We start from the raw sequence: 18,863 nt of genomic DNA on the forward strand, positions 1-18,863 counted from the left end.
ACAAAAATATTTACTGTTTGAGGAACATTGAGTGTAGCTGGCTGTGCTCAAATGAAGAAAATATATCAACATCTGGTAAACAAATTTGTTTGATCTGTATATTGAACATTGTAAATCCCTGCAGATATATAGAACTGTGAATGCTAAAATTAAAGAATTCCAGGTGTTTCCTCATTGAATCATATAGTGTTTGAGAACCGGTCCTAAATTTTACAAGTATTTTTATTTTAAAACTATTCTTCCATTTAATGTTTTTGGGGGGAGATAAGGAAAAAGATCTCCATACCATAAACTGTTTTAATTTTTGTGTTACTAAAAGTGAAGGAAAGCTGTGAACTGACTCTAGTTGTGATTTCATGATCAGAATAATTTTACTGACTCAGACATCCAGTGATGGGTGAAACTTGAAATAAAAATCAGTGTGATTCTAGAGCAGAGAAAGTTCTAAATGAAATTATGGAAGTGGCTATTGCCGAGGGCAGCTGGAGATGAGTGTTAGTGAGATGCTGTGCCTGCTACTGTGGTCAAGGGCAGTAACTTAGTTTGCTGGAAATAAATCCTAGAAACACTAAGGGACTACTGTAAAGTAGAAAGGTCGAATATTATTGCTAACAAAGGCCAAAGAGGAAGTATCTAAGTTGTATGAGCTCGTAAAATACTATTTTAGTGGGAATCAATTATTACATTAGTACCTATGAATTCCTTCTGAACATTCATGAATGTTTTGAGTCTAACATTGTGTAGTGTAGCTCTAAGTGGTATTAGATTTTCTTGAGAATGTTTTTACACATATTAAAGCCTTGATTCAAATAATGAGATGTTAATCACAAAATTCAGTACTTTAGTAATACTGCAACTGGACACAGTAAGGTAGACTGTACATTTTTAGACATTAACCATCTTCTGTCTACTCCACAGTGTTTACAAATCACCTTAGCACCTTCTGACACTTTTGTTAGACACTTTTTCCCCCCTTCTCTAGTGTGTTTATAGTTTTATAGAAATTGTGCTTCATGTTGTATTTTCTTTTTCCTCATATACTGAATTGCAAGTATAAGTAATGAGATCACATCATGGGAGGAGACTTAGATTCCAGGAAAAACAGCTTTCATGACAGTATTTTCAAGAGATGATGTGATATGTGAGTTAAATGAGATTATTCCTCCCATTTTGTAGTGAAACAAAAGATACTAAATTTTCTTTACTTAGTCTAGTCCATGGTACCCAGATTTAAAAGCCTTTTTAAAGCAAAGCCTACAAGTTAATTACCCAACTTTGGGAGTAAAATTATTCAGAATTTAATGATCTAAATTACTTCTGTGTTTAATGGGGAAGGGTTAACTTCCTTCACTGGGTTTACTACTGCCAGATTAATAAATTTAGGAAAATCAAACCCGAAGTGACTATAAAGATGAAACAAATATTTCAGATTTTCTGAAGCAATAATTATCTGGCAATAAAGTGTTTCTTTGAGAGCAGGGCACAATGGACTCAAGTTCATAGATGATCATTTTGTTGCTAAAGCCTGTCTGGAAGTGACGATAACAGCACCTGGCTAGGAGGTGGGATTTGCTGAGTATGTTTACTGCCAATAATTAAGTACGAGTGTGTGTTTGATAGAAATTACAGTTAATAGGTACTTGAGTTTTTCTTAAAAATGTACCAAAAAGGAGACCAAACACTAGTGTCCTGTGTGACGCTCACTTGTGTACTGTAGTGTCATCCTCTGAGGGGGTTGCTAGCAAGGACCTTTTTATTTCGCCTGTCCTGAACATAAGACACTTGAACCCTGTTTTAAAGTATTTGCATAATCAAAGTACTCAGAAAGTTTGGAGACAGATCTGTGGGAGGTTCAGGGCTTACTTTGTGCGCACCATCAGGCTGGATATATGGACTCAACTTCGTAAGAAGTTTTTACGTGTTCTTATTCATAAGGGGTTCTTACTGAGAACATTCAAAAGATTTCTCACAGGGACAGAAGTGACACCATGGCAGAGAGGAGGGAAAATAAAAAAATACCTTTCTTGTACTCCAGAATATAAGCTGGTAGTCAAAGCTGACAATGGGCTGACAAGTTTTGATAATGTGTAACTTGTTATAAAGGTTTTATAAAGAAAATAAAACTAATCAGCAGAGTGTTAGCAAAGACTGGGAGAGTTAGTGGCACTTGAAATTGGGCCTGCAGAATGATGTCCTTGGGCAAAGAAGCAAGCAGTGTAAGTGGTCCAAGAGCCATAAGAAGTTTGATTTGATTATAAGCTATCTCTGAGTGCAATAGCACAGAGCTGAGATGTCTTGATTTGGATGAATTATGTAGAAGAATTATTGTAATTATTAGCAGTTGCACAAAGGTTTTTTAATTAATAAGTGAGATAGTTGTAGAAGAGAAGATATAGAGAACACACCCTCTGTGTAGATTCTTCAGAGGCCTTGGAAGCAGAGGGATACCCCTCAAAAGCAGTTGATTAGGAGATGGAAAGCCCAGGAAAGTGAAAGAACAAAATTTTAAAATCACCTCAATTCAGTTTTTTTTGGTCCTGTTGCTGGTCACCAGAGAGGAGCCCAGCACCTCCTGTTGCACTGCTCTCCTTGAGGAAGGTGTGGACTGTGCTGAGGGCACCCCTCAACCTTCTCCATTCCTTTGATGCATCTGTTGGATCCATCAGATAAGCCTCAGTTGTCACTGGTAGTATGAAGTGCCTTAATCTACTTAATTGTTCTTGGTATGTGAATGGTTCTAGACTGCTTGTCATCTTGACATAGTTTCTGATGCACTTCCAGTTACTTTATGTTTGGGTTTTTTTTAATTAGGAAAGAAGTTGAATTAGGAAACAAGTCTGTGAATACACACAGTTGAGTAGCAAAGTTTTGTATGTACTCTTATGTTTTCTAAAATTTTTTTTTTTAGCATCCTTACCTCTGGACCAATCTTAATTCTAGGTGTTCTATAGGCAGTCATAGTGCAGAACCCGTTGGTTTGTGTAATGGTAGGATATATAAATTTATATGTGTGTATGTATTAACTCCCACATGTCCCCTCCTGTAAGCTGGATTTTTTTAGCTATTTTCTTTTCTAAAACGTTCAGGTTGGGATTCAGCTACAGATTAGAGTAGGCATCTGATCCTCTGTTGCAGTTCATAGAAAAATAGTGCATGTACTTCTATTTGTTCCTTCTGTTCTGTAATTTGTCTCTAAAGCATTGGCAGCAGTATCCAGTGGATTACTGTAAGAACAGCTCTACTGTGAGAAACTTCCTCAGTCTTTCTTGACTGTGTAGCAAAAAACTTAATATGCATGTACATGTATACGTTCATATATACAAATTGGTCTGCACTGGTGATTGAGGCTCACTCTGGGAGGTTTCCTGATTCTGGGAGGATTGAAGGGCTTCAGTTACTGTGGACCTGCTTTTCTGAGTATTTTGTTTTATTAGGATTTTTCCTTTGAGGTTAGAGTTGGGTTCAGCCTTTCAAGTGATACCTCTTTTAAAACCTGTTCTAGCCTTACTGAGCTCCTAGTGCCCTTTCTCAAGCTTTTTCTTTTTTTGATGATTGTTGTGTATTTGTCTGCCTTCCTGTAGAATTTCTGTTTTCCCATATCATGTGTATATGTACCTTTTACTCTTTTAAGCATTTTCAAACACAATTTGTATAGCTGCCCTTTTCAAATTAAGCAATACCTGAACAGATCTGTTGTTTTTGCAAAGGTGTGCAAAGGTTCTTGTTCAAGTTGTCCCTCAGTATTTTGAGTCTGTTCAGTGTAAATGTCCATCAAGCTTCTTTAGTTCCCTGGTAACTTCTTAAAGAAATAACAATTTACAGTTTCTAAAAATTTCATCTTAGCATCATAACCTGATACAACTCAAATCTGTGTGGTGGTGATTGAACTCTCCTGTCACTGGGTTTTCTATCTTGGTGCCTTTCCAGTCTCATCCAGCCTGGTGCAGTAACCATGAGAACCATACATCTCACATTAAGAGTTCCTGTAGGAGGAATGGACAAAGTTATGAAAAGTTAAGATCATAAATGATCTTGTAATACAAGAGAAATACTATTTCCCACTCATCACCATTCCATTCCTATAAACTGTTTTTTGAAATGCAGAAAAGACCTCATCACATGGATCTGCTGTTCTAATTCCTTCTCAAGAATAAATCTATGCTAGCTTGAAAAGCTGTACCTTTTTTCTTCTCTTAAATGTTTTTCCATGTTTTTCAGAATGTCCCATTTCCTGCTTTCACTTGCACCCTGCCTGAAGGATGCTGTCATGATTATGCCTAGTGATTCTTGAATCTTTTTACTGATGTTTTTTTTTTTTTTTGACTTGGTGTTGACTATCGTCTGTGCCACTAGGTTCATTTCCCTTTCTCTGGCTTCTCTTGGAAAGTATCACATTTGCTATTTCTTTATATTACTTCAGCAGGCTGTGTCTGGGAACTTCACTGCTCACCCCTGCCCCCACTACAATGAAGTCAAATAAGCAGCTGGTACCCTGTCCTGAGGAGGCATTCTACAGATTAGCCAAAACCAAGTAATAAGCACAGTTTTAAATCACTTACTGTCTAGGCTTGTTTAAAATACTTTGTGACTGTGTTTTCATCAGTAATTAAAATTAATAAAATCTATCCTGGTTGTATCTTTACATTTTTTGCATTCCTCGTTCAGTGATGCAGTTTTTGAAATACTACTTATTTGTGATAAACTGATTGTCTTGTTTTCTGATTAGTTTATTGACGTGAAGTTACCTGACTTGTATGAAATAGGATAGAAAATCTTAAGGCCAAATCTGGATCTTTATAATACTGTTCAAGTTGGAAATTTCTACTGAAATCAGGACAGAGTATTTCTACTCCATTACTACTCTTGAAATTAATTAGATAATGGCTTGATAGGTAGAAAGATAAGGTAGTGCTAGTACCTTGTTTCCTTCTATGTATCTGTTAGAGTGTATGATAAGGGTTTGCCTTCTTTGGAACAATTCTATTTGCCTACAGCAGTCATTCAGACTCAGCTATAGTCTATGGGGTGAAATGATGTCCTTTAAAAAGGAGATGTCTATTAGAAGTGTTTTAGATGTCATCTTTAAAAGAGTAAATGATGCAAATTTCTCACAGATTGTACCTCTAAGTCTCTCCCTTTACTACAGGGAGGCAGGAGGAAAAGCCACCTCTAAATGGATCAATTGGTTTTTGAAAACTGGTTCAACTGAAGTCTCATATTTTTCATCCATATGTTAAGTGTCCAGAGTAATGGAATGCAAGTTAATGCTTATCACACTTTCAGAATTTTTAGACCAAATATACTGTTATTTAGTTTTCTTAAATACATGCAGGACGTCAGGTTATATCCTATAATCACCCTGCACGTTTTATTACGTTTGGATGTTTCCTGAAACAGATGGAAATCTCTTCAGAAGCAGAAGAAAATGTATTTCTTGTGACCCAATCAGTATATCACACACAGTGTGATTTTTGGGTTGTGTTCAGAAGCTTTCACAGGATCAGAAGGGAGTGGCAACTGATTTCTTGGTGCAGGATTTGAGTACGATATAGCCTGACACCTTCAAATGAAGCTGTTGTTCTGTGGTTGTGATTTCGCGTACTAAAAGTCACATTCTAGTGAAGTTGACTGATTCCAGCAGATTGTTTTGGGTGTGTCTGCATATGTGAGAATGACTCAAGTCAGTGCAAGGTTCATCACTGAATCCCATGTCTTGTTTGTATCTATCTTCCAGCCTTTTTTTGCATAATACGTGTAATCAGATTTAAGTTTACAGAGAAATTACAAACTTTAAATCTCCTTTAGATTTTTTCTGACTGTAGCAAAGCAAAACTGTCATGATGTGGGAGAGGGAGGTGTTGGAAGGGAGGCGCTGGGTATAGTGTTTAATGGTGAGTGATCCGTGTGTTCACAGGGGCCGTGGGGGAGTGCCTCCACCACCAGCAGGAGTGCCCAGAGGGGCACCAGCTCCCAGGGGAGTCCCTCCCAGCAGAGGTCCAGTCAGTCGGAGCCGGGGACTTCTGGCACCCAGAGCACGAGGAGTTCCTCCCCCTGCAGGGTACCGGCCCCTGCCACCGCCCCCGGCACAGGAGACCTATGGGGAATATGTAAGTGGAGCTGTGGATGTGCTGTGCATGCAGTGTGTGTCATTCTGGAGAGGTGACATCCCTTCAGAACTCTGTACAGTCTCTGTAATTAGCACCTAATTAAGTCCTACACCCAGCAAGTATGAAAAATTGTGGTCATCTCTCTTTACCCATTTAGACTTGAACTGCTTAATTTAAAAAAAAATTCAGCATATATGTATGCACCATCATAAAGACATTTACAGTGCATTTGGCAAAGTAGTTATGTACCTCTTAAATGTTTTATATCAGGTTTTTGCTTTCCAAAAAATCCGAAAAATCACAATGTTGTAGACTTTTAATTCTCAACTAAAACAGAATAATATTCTAATCTTCCTTCCTAAGCCTATCTTTGTGGTCATGTAGTTGTTTAATGATTAGACAAGTAAAATATTTTTATGAAGGCTTCAGAACTAATCCTAAAATTTTAACAATGCACAGTGTATCTCAATAAGCCATACATACTCATCTTGATTTTATTGTATTAAACATTAGAATCATATCAAAATACTTTCTGTGTTGTATATGACAAAATTACGCAGTTATGAATTGTTAGGGAAAACTTAAATTGAACTTACAGAGCAGTAAGATAGAGAAAAAAGATCATTAAATCAAAACTATAGTGATAAAAATGAATTTAGTCTTATAGAAAAATAATACCTTCAAGGACAATGCTTTTAATGCCTTATATATACTAAAGCTTTTAGTGTACCCTCTTTACAGCCAAATGTGTCTGGACTTTGTTGTCTGTGTTGTTTAGATAAGCAAAAAAGAAGAGCCTGCATTTCTGAAAATGGTTTTTCTATTTAGAGCTTCTTTGCTTTTCTCTTAACCCTTCTTTCACCTACCTTCTCCTCTCTTCTTCCAAAGATTCCCACCAAAACCCGCTAAATCAAATACCAGCTTTTGTTCTTTTGATAGAAATCCAGTTTTCTATATAACACTACAGCTTTATTCAGAAAGAAGTTTAGTGTTGTTAATGTCAACATTTATGCATATAACTGAACAATTCAGAAGAAGTTTATGTACCTCATTAATTTTGAGGAAGAATACTTAACAACATGCCTAAATTTCCCCTGGCTATACTTGACTAGTCAGAGTGGGCACTGCAAATAAGTGGATCTGTCACAATGCTTTCAAAGGCATCAGTCCTCATTGAACAGCCTGTTTCCAGGACATGCATTCTCGAACACATAGAGAGATGGTAGAATATAAACCTCTTTGAGTAACTTCATATTTATATATAATCTGCTATTTACAGCATGTGTCTATAAAAGTGGCATGGAAGTAGCTGTTTGACTCAGTATCCTGATGTATGCTTCACTTCTGAGAGAATAATTAGAAAATAGCACTGTACAGAAAAGTAGTGCTGTGCTAAATAACTTCTAAAAAGAATGTTCTTTAGAAATGGATTGCTTATCTTCTAAACAAGATACCTTAACTGGGATAGATATAGATAGATATAGTACTTAAAGCTGTAGTTGATAAAGCGCAGCTAGATGGACCATTTCTTCTTCAGGAGAATGTTTAGCAGGGACATGAGCCATTGGTGTGTTGCATGTTCAGTACTAAATTTGATGCTTGGTATTTTTTTACCTGTCCATTTGTGGTACATTATCAAAGTGCCTTAACTGTGTCTTTTACTCGTTAAGGGAGCACAGTAGGAGTCATGAGCAGTATTTCTGCCCCTTCTTTACTAATTCCTGTTTAGTTATATCTAATATTAAAGCATTAGTTTGCCAACCTGAGCAGAATAAGGTCTTGTTGATTGAGAAGTGTCTGTAGAATGAGAATGTCAGAAAGTCTGGTGGGTACCGTAAGTTATTTTAAGCACCATCAAAGCTTTGGAAACTGAGATATCCAGAGAGGTTACAGTGCAGCCTTTGTGAGTGTATTGGGTTTGTGTGGCCAGGTTTTGGTACCAGAGGGGTGCAGGGGTGGCTTCTGTGAGAAGCTTCTGGCAGCTTCCCTCATGTCCAGCAGAGCTAGTGCCAGCCAGCTCCAATGTGGACCTGCTGCTGGCCAAGGCAAAGCCCAGCAGCAATGGTGGTACTGCCTCTGGGGTAATGTATTTAAGAGGGGAGAAAAAGCCCAGTCTGGAGCAGTCTGTTCCTAAAGGGCTTCACCCCATGGAAGGGACCCACACTGAAGCAGTTCATGAAGAGCTGCAGCCAAGGGAAGGGCTCACATTGGAGAAGTTTGCATTGGTCTGTCTCCGTGGGAGGGAACTGATGCTGGAGCAGGTGAAGAGTGTGAGGTGTCCTGTCCCTGGAGAGAAATGAGCAGAGACAACGTGTGGGGAGCTTAGCACAGCCCCCATTTCCATCCCCCTGCATTGCTGTGAGGAAGGAAGTAGAGAATTTTGGAGTGAAGTTGAGACTGAGAAAGAAGGGAAGAGTGCAGGGGAAGGTGTTGCCAAATTTAGTTTTTATCTCTCATCATCCTACTCTGATTTAATTGGTAATAAGATCATTTCCCCCAGATGGGTCTGTTTTGCCTGTGTCAGTAACTGGTGAGTGATCTCTCTGCTCTTATCTTGAGCCGTAAGACTTCTTTGGCATGGTTTCTCTCCCCTGTCTGCCTGAGGAAGGGAGTGGTACAGAGCAGCTTTGGTGGGCACCTGGTGTCCAGTCAGGGTCAACCCACCACAAGAAGGCTTTCCATTGAGGATTGGAAAGTCCTAAGGATTCATGGGGCTTTTCATTCCCTTAGGTTTACAAGCCTTTGCTGTATACTCATTAAACTAGTGTCAAACTGCAGGTTCAGGAGGAAGCAAACTGTGTGCAAATGGAAGCTTTGAACCACTCACTCCTGTAACTCTGTGAATATCTCAAAGGTGATTTAGGGCTTTCAGTATGTAATGTCCTTGCCTATTTCCTCTGTTGAGTGCTATTAAATCTACCTTGTTACAGACAATGAATTACAGACAGCTTCCCTTTTTCTTCACTCCCTTTGCTTAACTCTGTGTAGTCCTTGACACAAATGAATTTTTAACACCTGTGAGTAACTCAGTTCTGCCTCCTGCTTATCCTCATATCTCTCCTTCCTCTTCTTGATTAAGTAGCTGTGGTTTGTTTGGTTTTTTTAATAGTTATCATTAAAATGGGAAGGGGAATGGCTACTTCATTCTGAAGAATTGGAAAGATTACTTCTGGAGGCAGTATTTCACATGGGAAAAATATCATAGGCAAAAAAGTCATTAATTTGAGATGCATTTTAATGTGGGCTCAAGATCAAGAAAACTGTGAACGTTGCTGTGCTGTGTTTAGAGCCCACAGGGAAGTGTTCCAGAACCTTGCCCATTACAGAAAGCTCTACTCAGTGCGAGCTGCCTCTGTCTTCTGTCATCTTTCTGGGGTCTTTACATTGGTGGCCTTTGAATACTTTGCCTTTCTCTGCAGCAGTCACACAACATACTGGACTAATAGCAGTATTTGCACATTTCCCCAGTTCAATATAAGCAGTTTTCCCACTCCACTGTTGCCAGTCTCACTTATGAGTCTCAGCCCCAGAACTCATTCCTCCTGAGACCCCACACTGTTAGTACCATGATTGAGCTCTTGAAGCCACTAAATAACGGTTCCTTATCATTTTCTCTGAAGACTGACTCTTTAATAGCTCTGGTTGCTGTGATAAACTTTCTCTGAAGACTAACAGGGCTCTCATTTTTATTTCCTCAACTGCTCAGGTCAGGAGAAAACCTTTTGTGACGTGTGAAGCATGGCCAGGTTTATTTTTGTAATAGTTGGCTAAGGGAAACCATACTAGGTGGAGGCTACATTTATTGAAGCACTTACAGATGGTTTCAGGAAAATTTTTCTCATAATTAAATGTGAATTTTTCTCTACTTATTGAACTATATTGTGTAATAGATAAAAATATTTATATGTTTTTAAGCTGACAACTTACTCCACTAAGATAAGAAATAGAAACTTTATTTAACTACTAGCTGAAAATTTTAAGCTTTTCCACAATTTTCCAATAGGCAGGAAATTAATAACAGTGTAAGGTCAATTCCTCAGTGAATGTTCAGTCAAACATAGGTTAGAACAGAACTGCTTAGCCTCAGTTACTGTCTCGTAACGTTTGCTGCTCTTGGCCTCGTCCTGCTGTCGTCATCTTAGCAGCTTCCAACCTCTGAGACTTTTTTCCAAATTAGCAACACAGCAGTGGGGCTGAATCTTTTTCAGAGTATATTTTTATTTGATGCTATTTTCATTTTACAAAGGCAAATATTTTGCAAATATTCTGCCAGTATTTCACGTCTGTACTTTGCATGAATGTATTTGTGATGATGCCATGTCAAGTCCTGTTTTGGCTGCTTAAGTGTGTTAAATGCAAAGTGAGTTTTATCTGAGTTCATAATCAGATTTTGAGGCATTACGAACTTTAAACATGGATTTAAAACCTGTTGCTCTGGCAGTGTGGAATGTCTACATTGAAAAAATAACTCATCAGTCTAGCATGTTATGGCCAAGACTTGCTTCAACACTACTTTGAAAGGCAGTCAGATCTAAATATTCCTCCCAGTTGTGGGGAAAATTTGTGGCAGAGCCTTATTTCTTTTTGTGGCTATTTACTGATGTTTTCTGGTCTTCAGACAGGGGTTAACTCAGTGGCAGAGTTTTCTAATGCACTGACCACATGTATAATTTCTAGCAGCTAATGCTTCGATGACATTGCTTTGTGTGTTAAGAAATGGAACAAAGATGAAATGTCTACCAGTAAGAGACCAAGGGAGCCTTTCTAATGTTAAGTAAATTGTAACTTGAAAAAGAGCATTGTGAATTACTTCCAATTAGATGTCAAGTTTATTTTAACTTGGATACAGATACAGGCTACTCAGAAGGATGTACAGAACAGCTGGATACAAAAAAGTTTCTGATAACAACAAACTTCAAAATCTACTTCTTAAAATCTACGTTTAGTTATTTCTGCTTTCTGCAAAACCATAAATGTTAGGGATGTTTTAAAGCTTCATCATTCCTGAAGCATTAATTTCTGGATATTTCCAGAAACACATTGCTTTAACTGATCAACAAAGCAGACTTCAGATTTAAGATTGTAATTCTCACACTAAGTCTGTATTGTGAGACTATAATTAACACTATATGTGTACTGTGAAGTACATGTGTATTACAGATATTACAATAGCATGAGACTGTGCTTTTTCTGTGTCCCATGAGAAATGGGGATGACCCAAAACATTACCATAACCTGCTGTCTAACAAGACCTCTCCCAAAATAAAGAGCAGATGATGTGTTGCTCTGTCTCTCTTTGTAAAGTGAAATCTCAGTATTTTTCTGGTAGTGGTAGGCCTGTGGTTTGAATTCCTGTTGCACATATTCATTTTCCCTTGGTTCTCTCTGGAGATGATATGCTGAGCACCAGGGTACTGTCCCAGCATATGCAGTGCTTTCTGTCCTTTTGGTTTTGCAAGAAATCCTACAAGTTTGTGGTAAGCCTTAGGGAAAGTGGATTCGCAAATAATATTTGGCTGGATGGCTAAGAAATTAATTTCATAATCAAGTGATTATTACAAAATATGAATGTAGGTATCAATTAGCGAAAAGAATGATTGCAAAGTCTTACTGTTTACAGGGGAGAGCCCATTCCACTGAAAAACCTATAGCCTTTTATTTAGTTCACTTTCTTAGAAAGCCAGTGCAAATTCTGTTTTAATCTCTGGCCTTGAGCTTGAATTCCTTGTCTCCCTATTGAGATCATAATTAATTTAGATTTTGAAAAACTGAAAGTTAGGATTAATGTGGAAGCAATTTCTTGGAGCTGTTCATACACTGCTGATTTGGTGTGGTGAACTGTTTTTAGAGTTTTCTCATTAATATTCACTTGCTGTTTGGGGTTGAAGAAGGTAAGACCTGTAGGAAAAAAGGAGAAAAAACTCTGCATACCATATAGAAAAATTCAATTTTTTTATTTACAAATAAAGGCTTCTTGAAGTTGAGGTGGCAAAATATTAGTGAAAGTAAGGGCTAGTCCAAATGACATGCAGTTTGCAAAGAATTTAAATTCTTGAATGGAGTTCAAGTATAATTTCAGTGTCACTTTGCAGGATTTACACCATGTTTTAATTTACTTTGGTCTTGTGAGTATTGATACCTTTCTAATGACATGCAGCATTTTAAATCAGTGGTTTTATTTGCTTAGTTGTTTTGAATGTGAAGCTTTTTGTTTGGGTTCCTAGAAAAGGGCTTGAATTAGCTTCAGTCTCTAACAACTAGAGAAATTATCTTTTGTCCTTGCTGTCCCTGTTCCCCTTTGTGGAAAATGTTGTAGTTTCCATTTAGGTATCACACCATTTTTTGAGCGGTTTGTTTACTGAGTTCTGGCTTTTCAGAAGTGCTAACACTATTCTTAAATCAGGGGGAATTCGAGTAAGATTATGGAAAGCAAGTTCATAACATGAAAACATTTCTTAGTTTTTCCTTCCCAATCCAATGTTCTTTTTCATAGTAAATAGGGCAAGCAAGAAGAGATAAATGTAAAAAAAAGGTTTCAAATTTGAAGCCCTTCAAATAATTGTTTTGTTTAATTTTGAGTCTCTTATCTTCTCTGGGGTTTTCAGGATGAGATGGAAAGAGAATGCAAAATGTTTCCATTTTCCCAGGAATTCGATGACATTGGCTGTGGAAACAGTGGAGTGTTTTGGAGAAAAGGCTGAAAAGGTTTTCCCCTTGCCTATCTCAAAATTCACGTATAAAGTTCCTATAAAATTCTTTCAAAGTATTTTAGTTTAAGCTGCTTATCTAAAGATTGATATTATTGAATGAGCATGAGTCTTCCTGATTCTGACACTGCTCCCTGCTGTTGTCTATAGAAAACCAGACTTGTTTTGGTCTGATAGTAATTTGGTTTAAATGTTGCTGTCTATATTCATTAGCAACTCCTCAGGGCTTTTTTGAGGTGCATGAAAAACAATCCACTCCTGTATCTCTTATTCCAGGAATACCTTATTTGTTCTGGTTGGATATGCATTAGGCTCCTTCTGGATGAAAACAGATAAAAATCTCCAAAATAAGAGCTTACAGTCTGTGCATGCTTGCTGCTAATGTCCTTGATGTTGGCACTCAGACTTTAGATGGTTGTAGCTACCCATATTTGTTTTGATTGCCCCATATTCCCTGTTGATTAAATGAAGGGGGGATGTTATTCCCACGTAACAAAATGTTTCTCCCTTCCCTTTACAGTTCTAATTTGCCGAGAAAAGTTCATTGCACTGCATTGATGTTGTTTTGTGTTTTCTCCTTCAAGTTAATCTCTGCACAAACTTTTTTTTTAATTTGATAGTTTTTATCTAAAAGGAATATGTTCCTCCAGTATTCTGGGATAAAGTAGTTGTGTAAGTATTAATTTCAGAGACTGATAAGGAAAAAAACCAGTCTTTTACCTGTAGTGGTAATGGCCCTTATTTTTTTCCCTTGGATGGATTTCTGTAGATGAGAACAGCTGGAAAATTGATTTCTTATTGATTTCATTATTTTTTTTTTCCCCCCAGTGCTGCAAATGGCCTTTTTGTTAAAGGCCACTTTTACCCTGTTCTTTCTTCCTGTTTCTCTGTCTTGTTCTTTGAAACGTTGTTCATTTTCCTTAAAGAGGATCCAAACAGTAGTCTGTCATTGTCACTGCCAGCAGATTACAATTTAAAACCACCATTTCCTGTTCTCCACTACCAGGGGTTTGTTTAGAATACTGTTGTAGTTAAAAAGCACTGATGAGCAAGGCTTAGCATGATTTATAATGTTTTGGGGAGTGCAGAGGTTTTGACAAAGATTGCTTTTATAATTTTTTGACCCATTATAGTAACTTAATATATTTGAAGGATGCATATTTACACTTTGCCTTTGATTCTATTAATGAAAAATGTCTGTACTTTACGCAAACCAATTAGAGCTACCAGTGCTGCTCTTTGGATTTATATCACCTGTGGGCACTATCATTGAGACCACTGCAGGCAGGAGCTTTTTTAAGTAGAAATGCTTACAAGTTGGCTTAATAAAGGACTTTATTAATAAGCTTTGAGATTTTAGAGTAATTTCATATTCTTTTTGGATGATCTGTGTTGTAACTCCAGCTGTTCTGTTACTTTGGGGGAAGATTCTTAAGGCTGAAATCAAGACAGTTGTACGTTCCTGGTGGATACTTCAAATGTTGAGTGATAAATACCTGTAGTTTAGGAGGACTTCAGCATTTTCAGCTCTTTTTTGCCTGCATTTCTGTTGTAAGCACAGACTGTTCATCACAATTGCTGCCTTTTGATCAGACTAAATCTGTTAGGACAAGCTAGAAAAGTTAACTCTTGAAAAGTAGAATAATGAATAACAAAGAAAAGGCTTCTGTTCATGGAATCAAGACATGATCTGGTGTGGGTTTTTCAGTTTTGTTGTGGGAGATGAACTATGGGTTTGCCAGTAAACTTTCTGATATCTGAGTACATTTAGGAAAAGCTATTTATAGACATATGTAGTATGAGTACAGAGGGAAGTCCATTGTATTACATTTAGTAGGTAGAAGGAATGCAGACACTGTCATCCATGTGAAGAAGAATAATGGCTTTAAATATAAAAGTGAATGCTTTTATAAGTACCTGAAAGATGCCCTAAAATCAGCAGGAAAAATGTAATGAGAAGATCCTTATGAAGGTGTAATTCTTTTGTTATTGCATAGAAAGAAATATGTATAGCAATGCTTGGGCTTAGTAGAATGTATTTAGTACAAAGATGTACTTTAGTACAGGATTTCTGTGCATATAAGTTCAGTCCTGTCCATTTTCGTTATATATGTGTAAAAATGATAGTTACTTTCATTTAAGTTAGCATGGTATTTTATAGTGCTGAAACATGCCAGATGGTCAAGGGTATTTCACCTAAATACTAAATAAAGTTAAAGAAAACATTTGCTGAAGCCACTAGAGGTCTGATTCAGAAAGAAAATACTAAAGTAGTGTGGATTTAATTTAAAATGTAAAAATTTCTGTCTTGGTTGACCTTATTTGTAACCTCCTGAAAGAGAAAGTTTTCAAATACTGACTAAGAGCAAATACTGTCAGACCTAGTTCAGGTAAAGCTCTGAGACATACTTCAGCTGCTCCTGCCTAATTGCTACTTCAAAGGAGTCATGCAGAGCAAACACATATTTTGGAATTTGAATCTCTTCAGGCTATTGAGACCAAACCCGTTCTATTTTTTTAGCATGTTGCACATGTTTATCTTGTTTTTAGTGTAAACTTCGAGGTTTATAACTGTAAATATTAGGGAAAATTTCTTTACTGTGAGGGTGGTGAGGCACTGGCACAGGCTGCCCAGAGAAGTTGTGGATGCCCCATCCCTGGAAGTGTTCAAGGCCAGGTTGGACAGGGCTTGGAGCAGCCTGGTCTAGTTTGGACACATGGAAGGTGTCGCTGTCCATGACAGGGAATGGAACAAGATGATCATTAAGGTCCCTTCCGACCCAAACCATACTGTGATTCTATGAAATACATCAATAAAAGATAATTGATCTATTTAAGCAGATTATAGTAATTTCAAAAGCACAGGTTGATGATTTTAATTCTAAGTGATAGGAGTCCCACATACAAACCACAAATCAGGTATCTTTCCATACAAGGCTTCTAGGAGCCACCTTCAACATCATAATGCAGGGCTTAATTTCAGGAGTTGTCAACTTACTAACGCACAAAGTGGTGAACAGTAATGAATCCTGGGAAAAAATTCTCTGGAAGACAATTTCTAATAAAAGAAATAATGCAGTCTGATACAGAATGGATCTCCCACAAATTTTCCTTCCGTTCTGTTAGACATCTTATGAAGGATCTTTTCATTTCAAATTTACTTCGTCTGTTTTCAAGAAGTCATAGAAACACGATAACTTCAGAGTAGTCTTTTATCACCTTTTCTTCATGATCCATTTTTTCAGTAAAATAGTTAACATAAATGAGAATGAGAAGACTTAATTGCTCAAGAGGTCTCTAATGATTCCTTAGTGGCAAAGCTTTCCCATCATGTTAAAAGGTTAATTTCAGTTCTCTGCTTTCATTTGTTGCCACTGCTGGATGTGCCTTGTTTGAAGTTTGGAAGCACATCTTAGGGATGGCTGGTTCACAGCTGGGAGAGTCTATGTGAGGAGACCAAATGTCGTGTAAATGTTCTGGAACAGAGCAAATAAATTGGCTCAGGCAGCTTCTGCTGTTGGTCAGGGTCCGTATTGTTAACAGATGTCTGTGTATTGCATCAATAAGTAATAAAATGCCTGTTTGAAATAACTGCCAGGAGGCAGTAGGGTTGGGGGTTAGTCTGTGGCTTATCAAGAAAAATCCATACCTGATGGGCAAGAAAATCCTAAGAGTCTGGTTTAGTTTTTAGTTTCAGGGCAGTGAATTACTGAAAGAGAAAATGCATTTCCTTTTAACTGTGATTATTTATCCATGGATCTCCACACAACTGACAGGTGAATGAATCCTGGTTTCTTCTTCCAAACCAACGGATAAACTTACTCAACTGTGCTGGCAAATATGCAGAGACACCTTTCTCCTAATCACTGCTGAGAAACAATCACGTGTACTGTGAAGTTCTAGCAGTGGTGAAGTTCTATTGATGGACAGGTTGCCTGTTTTCCATAGAAGCAATTTCAAAAGACTGGAAAACTTGCTAAAAACTCATAGGAAATTAGGTTTCCTATCAGTTGTTTTGAGGATGTCACTAGCTTCTGCTATAGAAAGCTGTCAGATTCCCATCATTGGAGATGTTTTCTACTTGAGTTGGACAATCCATCCATCATTTGTCATCCCTATCTAATTGATGCTGCTTGTTGCTTTTCTTTTGTCATTGCTGAAAGATCCTTAAACATTCTTTTTCGTAAAAATGTTGGTTCTTTCATGAGGCTTTATCCTTTGGTTGCCAGCGCCACTAAATTTGTTCCGGTTTGGCCAAATTTAGAAATATATCCTCTGAGAGAAGGCACAACCACCCCTCCCCCCACCAGGTTCGGGAAAAAATAAATTTTCCTCGAAGGAAAGTGAAGAAGATAAAACTATTTTATTTAACAAACACACGGGAAAGGAAAATAATGTTAAATGGTAAAATCTTTCGCTGTAGAGGAAAAACCTGGGAAAGTGTTCGAGTCCTCCCTTTGGTCTCCTCGGAGCTGGGGCTTGGCCCAGGGCCAGGCCCTCTGTGCCCGGTGGAAAGTCCTCCCGATGTGCTCTGATGTTACAGCAATCAGGCAGTCCAGTAGAAAAGGGAGAAAATCCGAAATTCCAGAGAAGGAAAAGTTCAACTCTCAGCCTCTCTCCGGAGAACAAGAAACTGGAAAAACTGGCCAAAAGCTGACTGGAAAAGCCGCAAGCCGGGTGCTTCCTCGCCAGGGTTGGATACACACTTATCCAGAAAACACCATTTTTATTTTTTTGTACACACACATATATATGTATTTATATTAAACATGATCCCCCAGTCTTCACAGTGTCTTGTCGTTAGGTCTTTCTCATCTGACAAGCCTGGACAAGATACTCCTAAATATCCATCGAGGTCTTTGACGTATTTAGATAGGATTTAGATATTAGGATTTCCTAGGAATCAATGCAGTGGATGTGCCATTTCTACTTTTACTGTGTTTAGTTCAGATAGGTGTATTACTGGACAAAACAGTAAATTGATGACAGTTCTTCAGATTTCTATAGCTCATCCCTCTCTGTGAAAACACAACATCACTGTCACTTGTTTTTATCTTAAACTTCTGTATGGCTGGGGTTAGGGGTTTGTTCAAATTGGTATTCAAATACAGTGTTGTTTTGAGAAGAGTGTTACAGTGTGTATTTAAATCATGTATATAATGTGGAGAGGAGTAAGAAGTCCTTACTTCTAGTTTCTTGTTCACTGCTAAACTCCCACAGGTTGAAGAGTATTCACAGGACATTCAGAGGAGTAAAACTGTCATTCTTACTAGTCTTAGCTCTAGGAAAGTTCTTTCCTATCCAAATTCTACACAGAATATTGAATTTATTGTTCAGAAATAAGTCAGATACCTAAGTCAATTGCACAATATTTATTCAGATGTTTTGATTCCTGAGATGCCTCCTAGAGGTTTCCTGAAGATCAGTAGCTCACTCAAGAACATGGAGACATGAAATGTTTGTACTCTCTCTGCACAAGCCAATGTTAACTAAAAAAAGAAATCTTTTTGAAGTGCATTGCCAATAGCTCAAAGTACCTTTAAAGGAATTATGGTCTAAAATTTGTAGGTAGAATTGGTCTCTATTAATACTAATATCTTGCCACTCCATTGTGTACATATGTTATACATACATTTCAGGAGAGTGTTCTCTCTCACATATAGAACTAGGTTACTGCTCTCTTTCTGGGGTGTGCTTGAAGTTAATATTGCATCTTATATATCATTTCAGGAGTATGATGATGGCTATGGAGCTGCTTATGATGAACAAAGCTATGATTCCTATGATAACAGCTATAGCACTCAAGCACAAAGGTAAGCCTCCAAATCAGCTGTAACAACAATTGAAAAATTCTGTGGTTGGCCAGTTAGTTCTGCTTAGAGTTTTTCAATTTCATCTTAAACAGCAAAAAGTTTATGAGAGGATTTTAGAAAAAACCCCCATGTTACTTGTCTTTACTATCACATAAGTATAAAAGTTAAATTTCTGAGTGACTGAAAAGAAACAGAACTGAGAACTTGTAACAGTTGTAGTGATGCCAAACCTTAAA

At 37.6% G+C, this 18,863-nt stretch overlaps 1 protein-coding gene across 3 annotated transcripts in view; it reads left to right on the forward strand.

Annotated features, from left to right (window-relative positions):
* KHDRBS3 (KH RNA binding domain containing, signal transduction associated 3) overlaps positions 1-18,863 on the forward strand; it is a 91,894-nt gene that overhangs the window by 50,753 nt on the left and 22,278 nt on the right. For 2 of the 3 annotated variants that reach the window (XM_039549020.1, XM_039549021.1), the window contains exons 6-8: positions 4,421-4,531; positions 5,915-6,107; positions 18,545-18,627. In XM_039549020.1, coding sequence (XP_039404954.1) covers positions 4,421-4,531; positions 5,915-6,107; positions 18,545-18,627 — 387 coding nt within the window. The remainder of the gene's footprint in view (positions 1-4,420; positions 4,532-5,914; positions 6,108-18,544; positions 18,628-18,863) is intronic. The other variant, XM_039549022.1, reaches the window with a different exon arrangement.

Source organism: Corvus cornix, chromosome 2 (assembly GCF_000738735.6).
Source record: "Corvus cornix cornix isolate S_Up_H32 chromosome 2, ASM73873v5, whole genome shotgun sequence".
Lineage (NCBI taxonomy): Eukaryota > Metazoa > Chordata > Aves > Passeriformes > Corvidae > Corvus > Corvus cornix.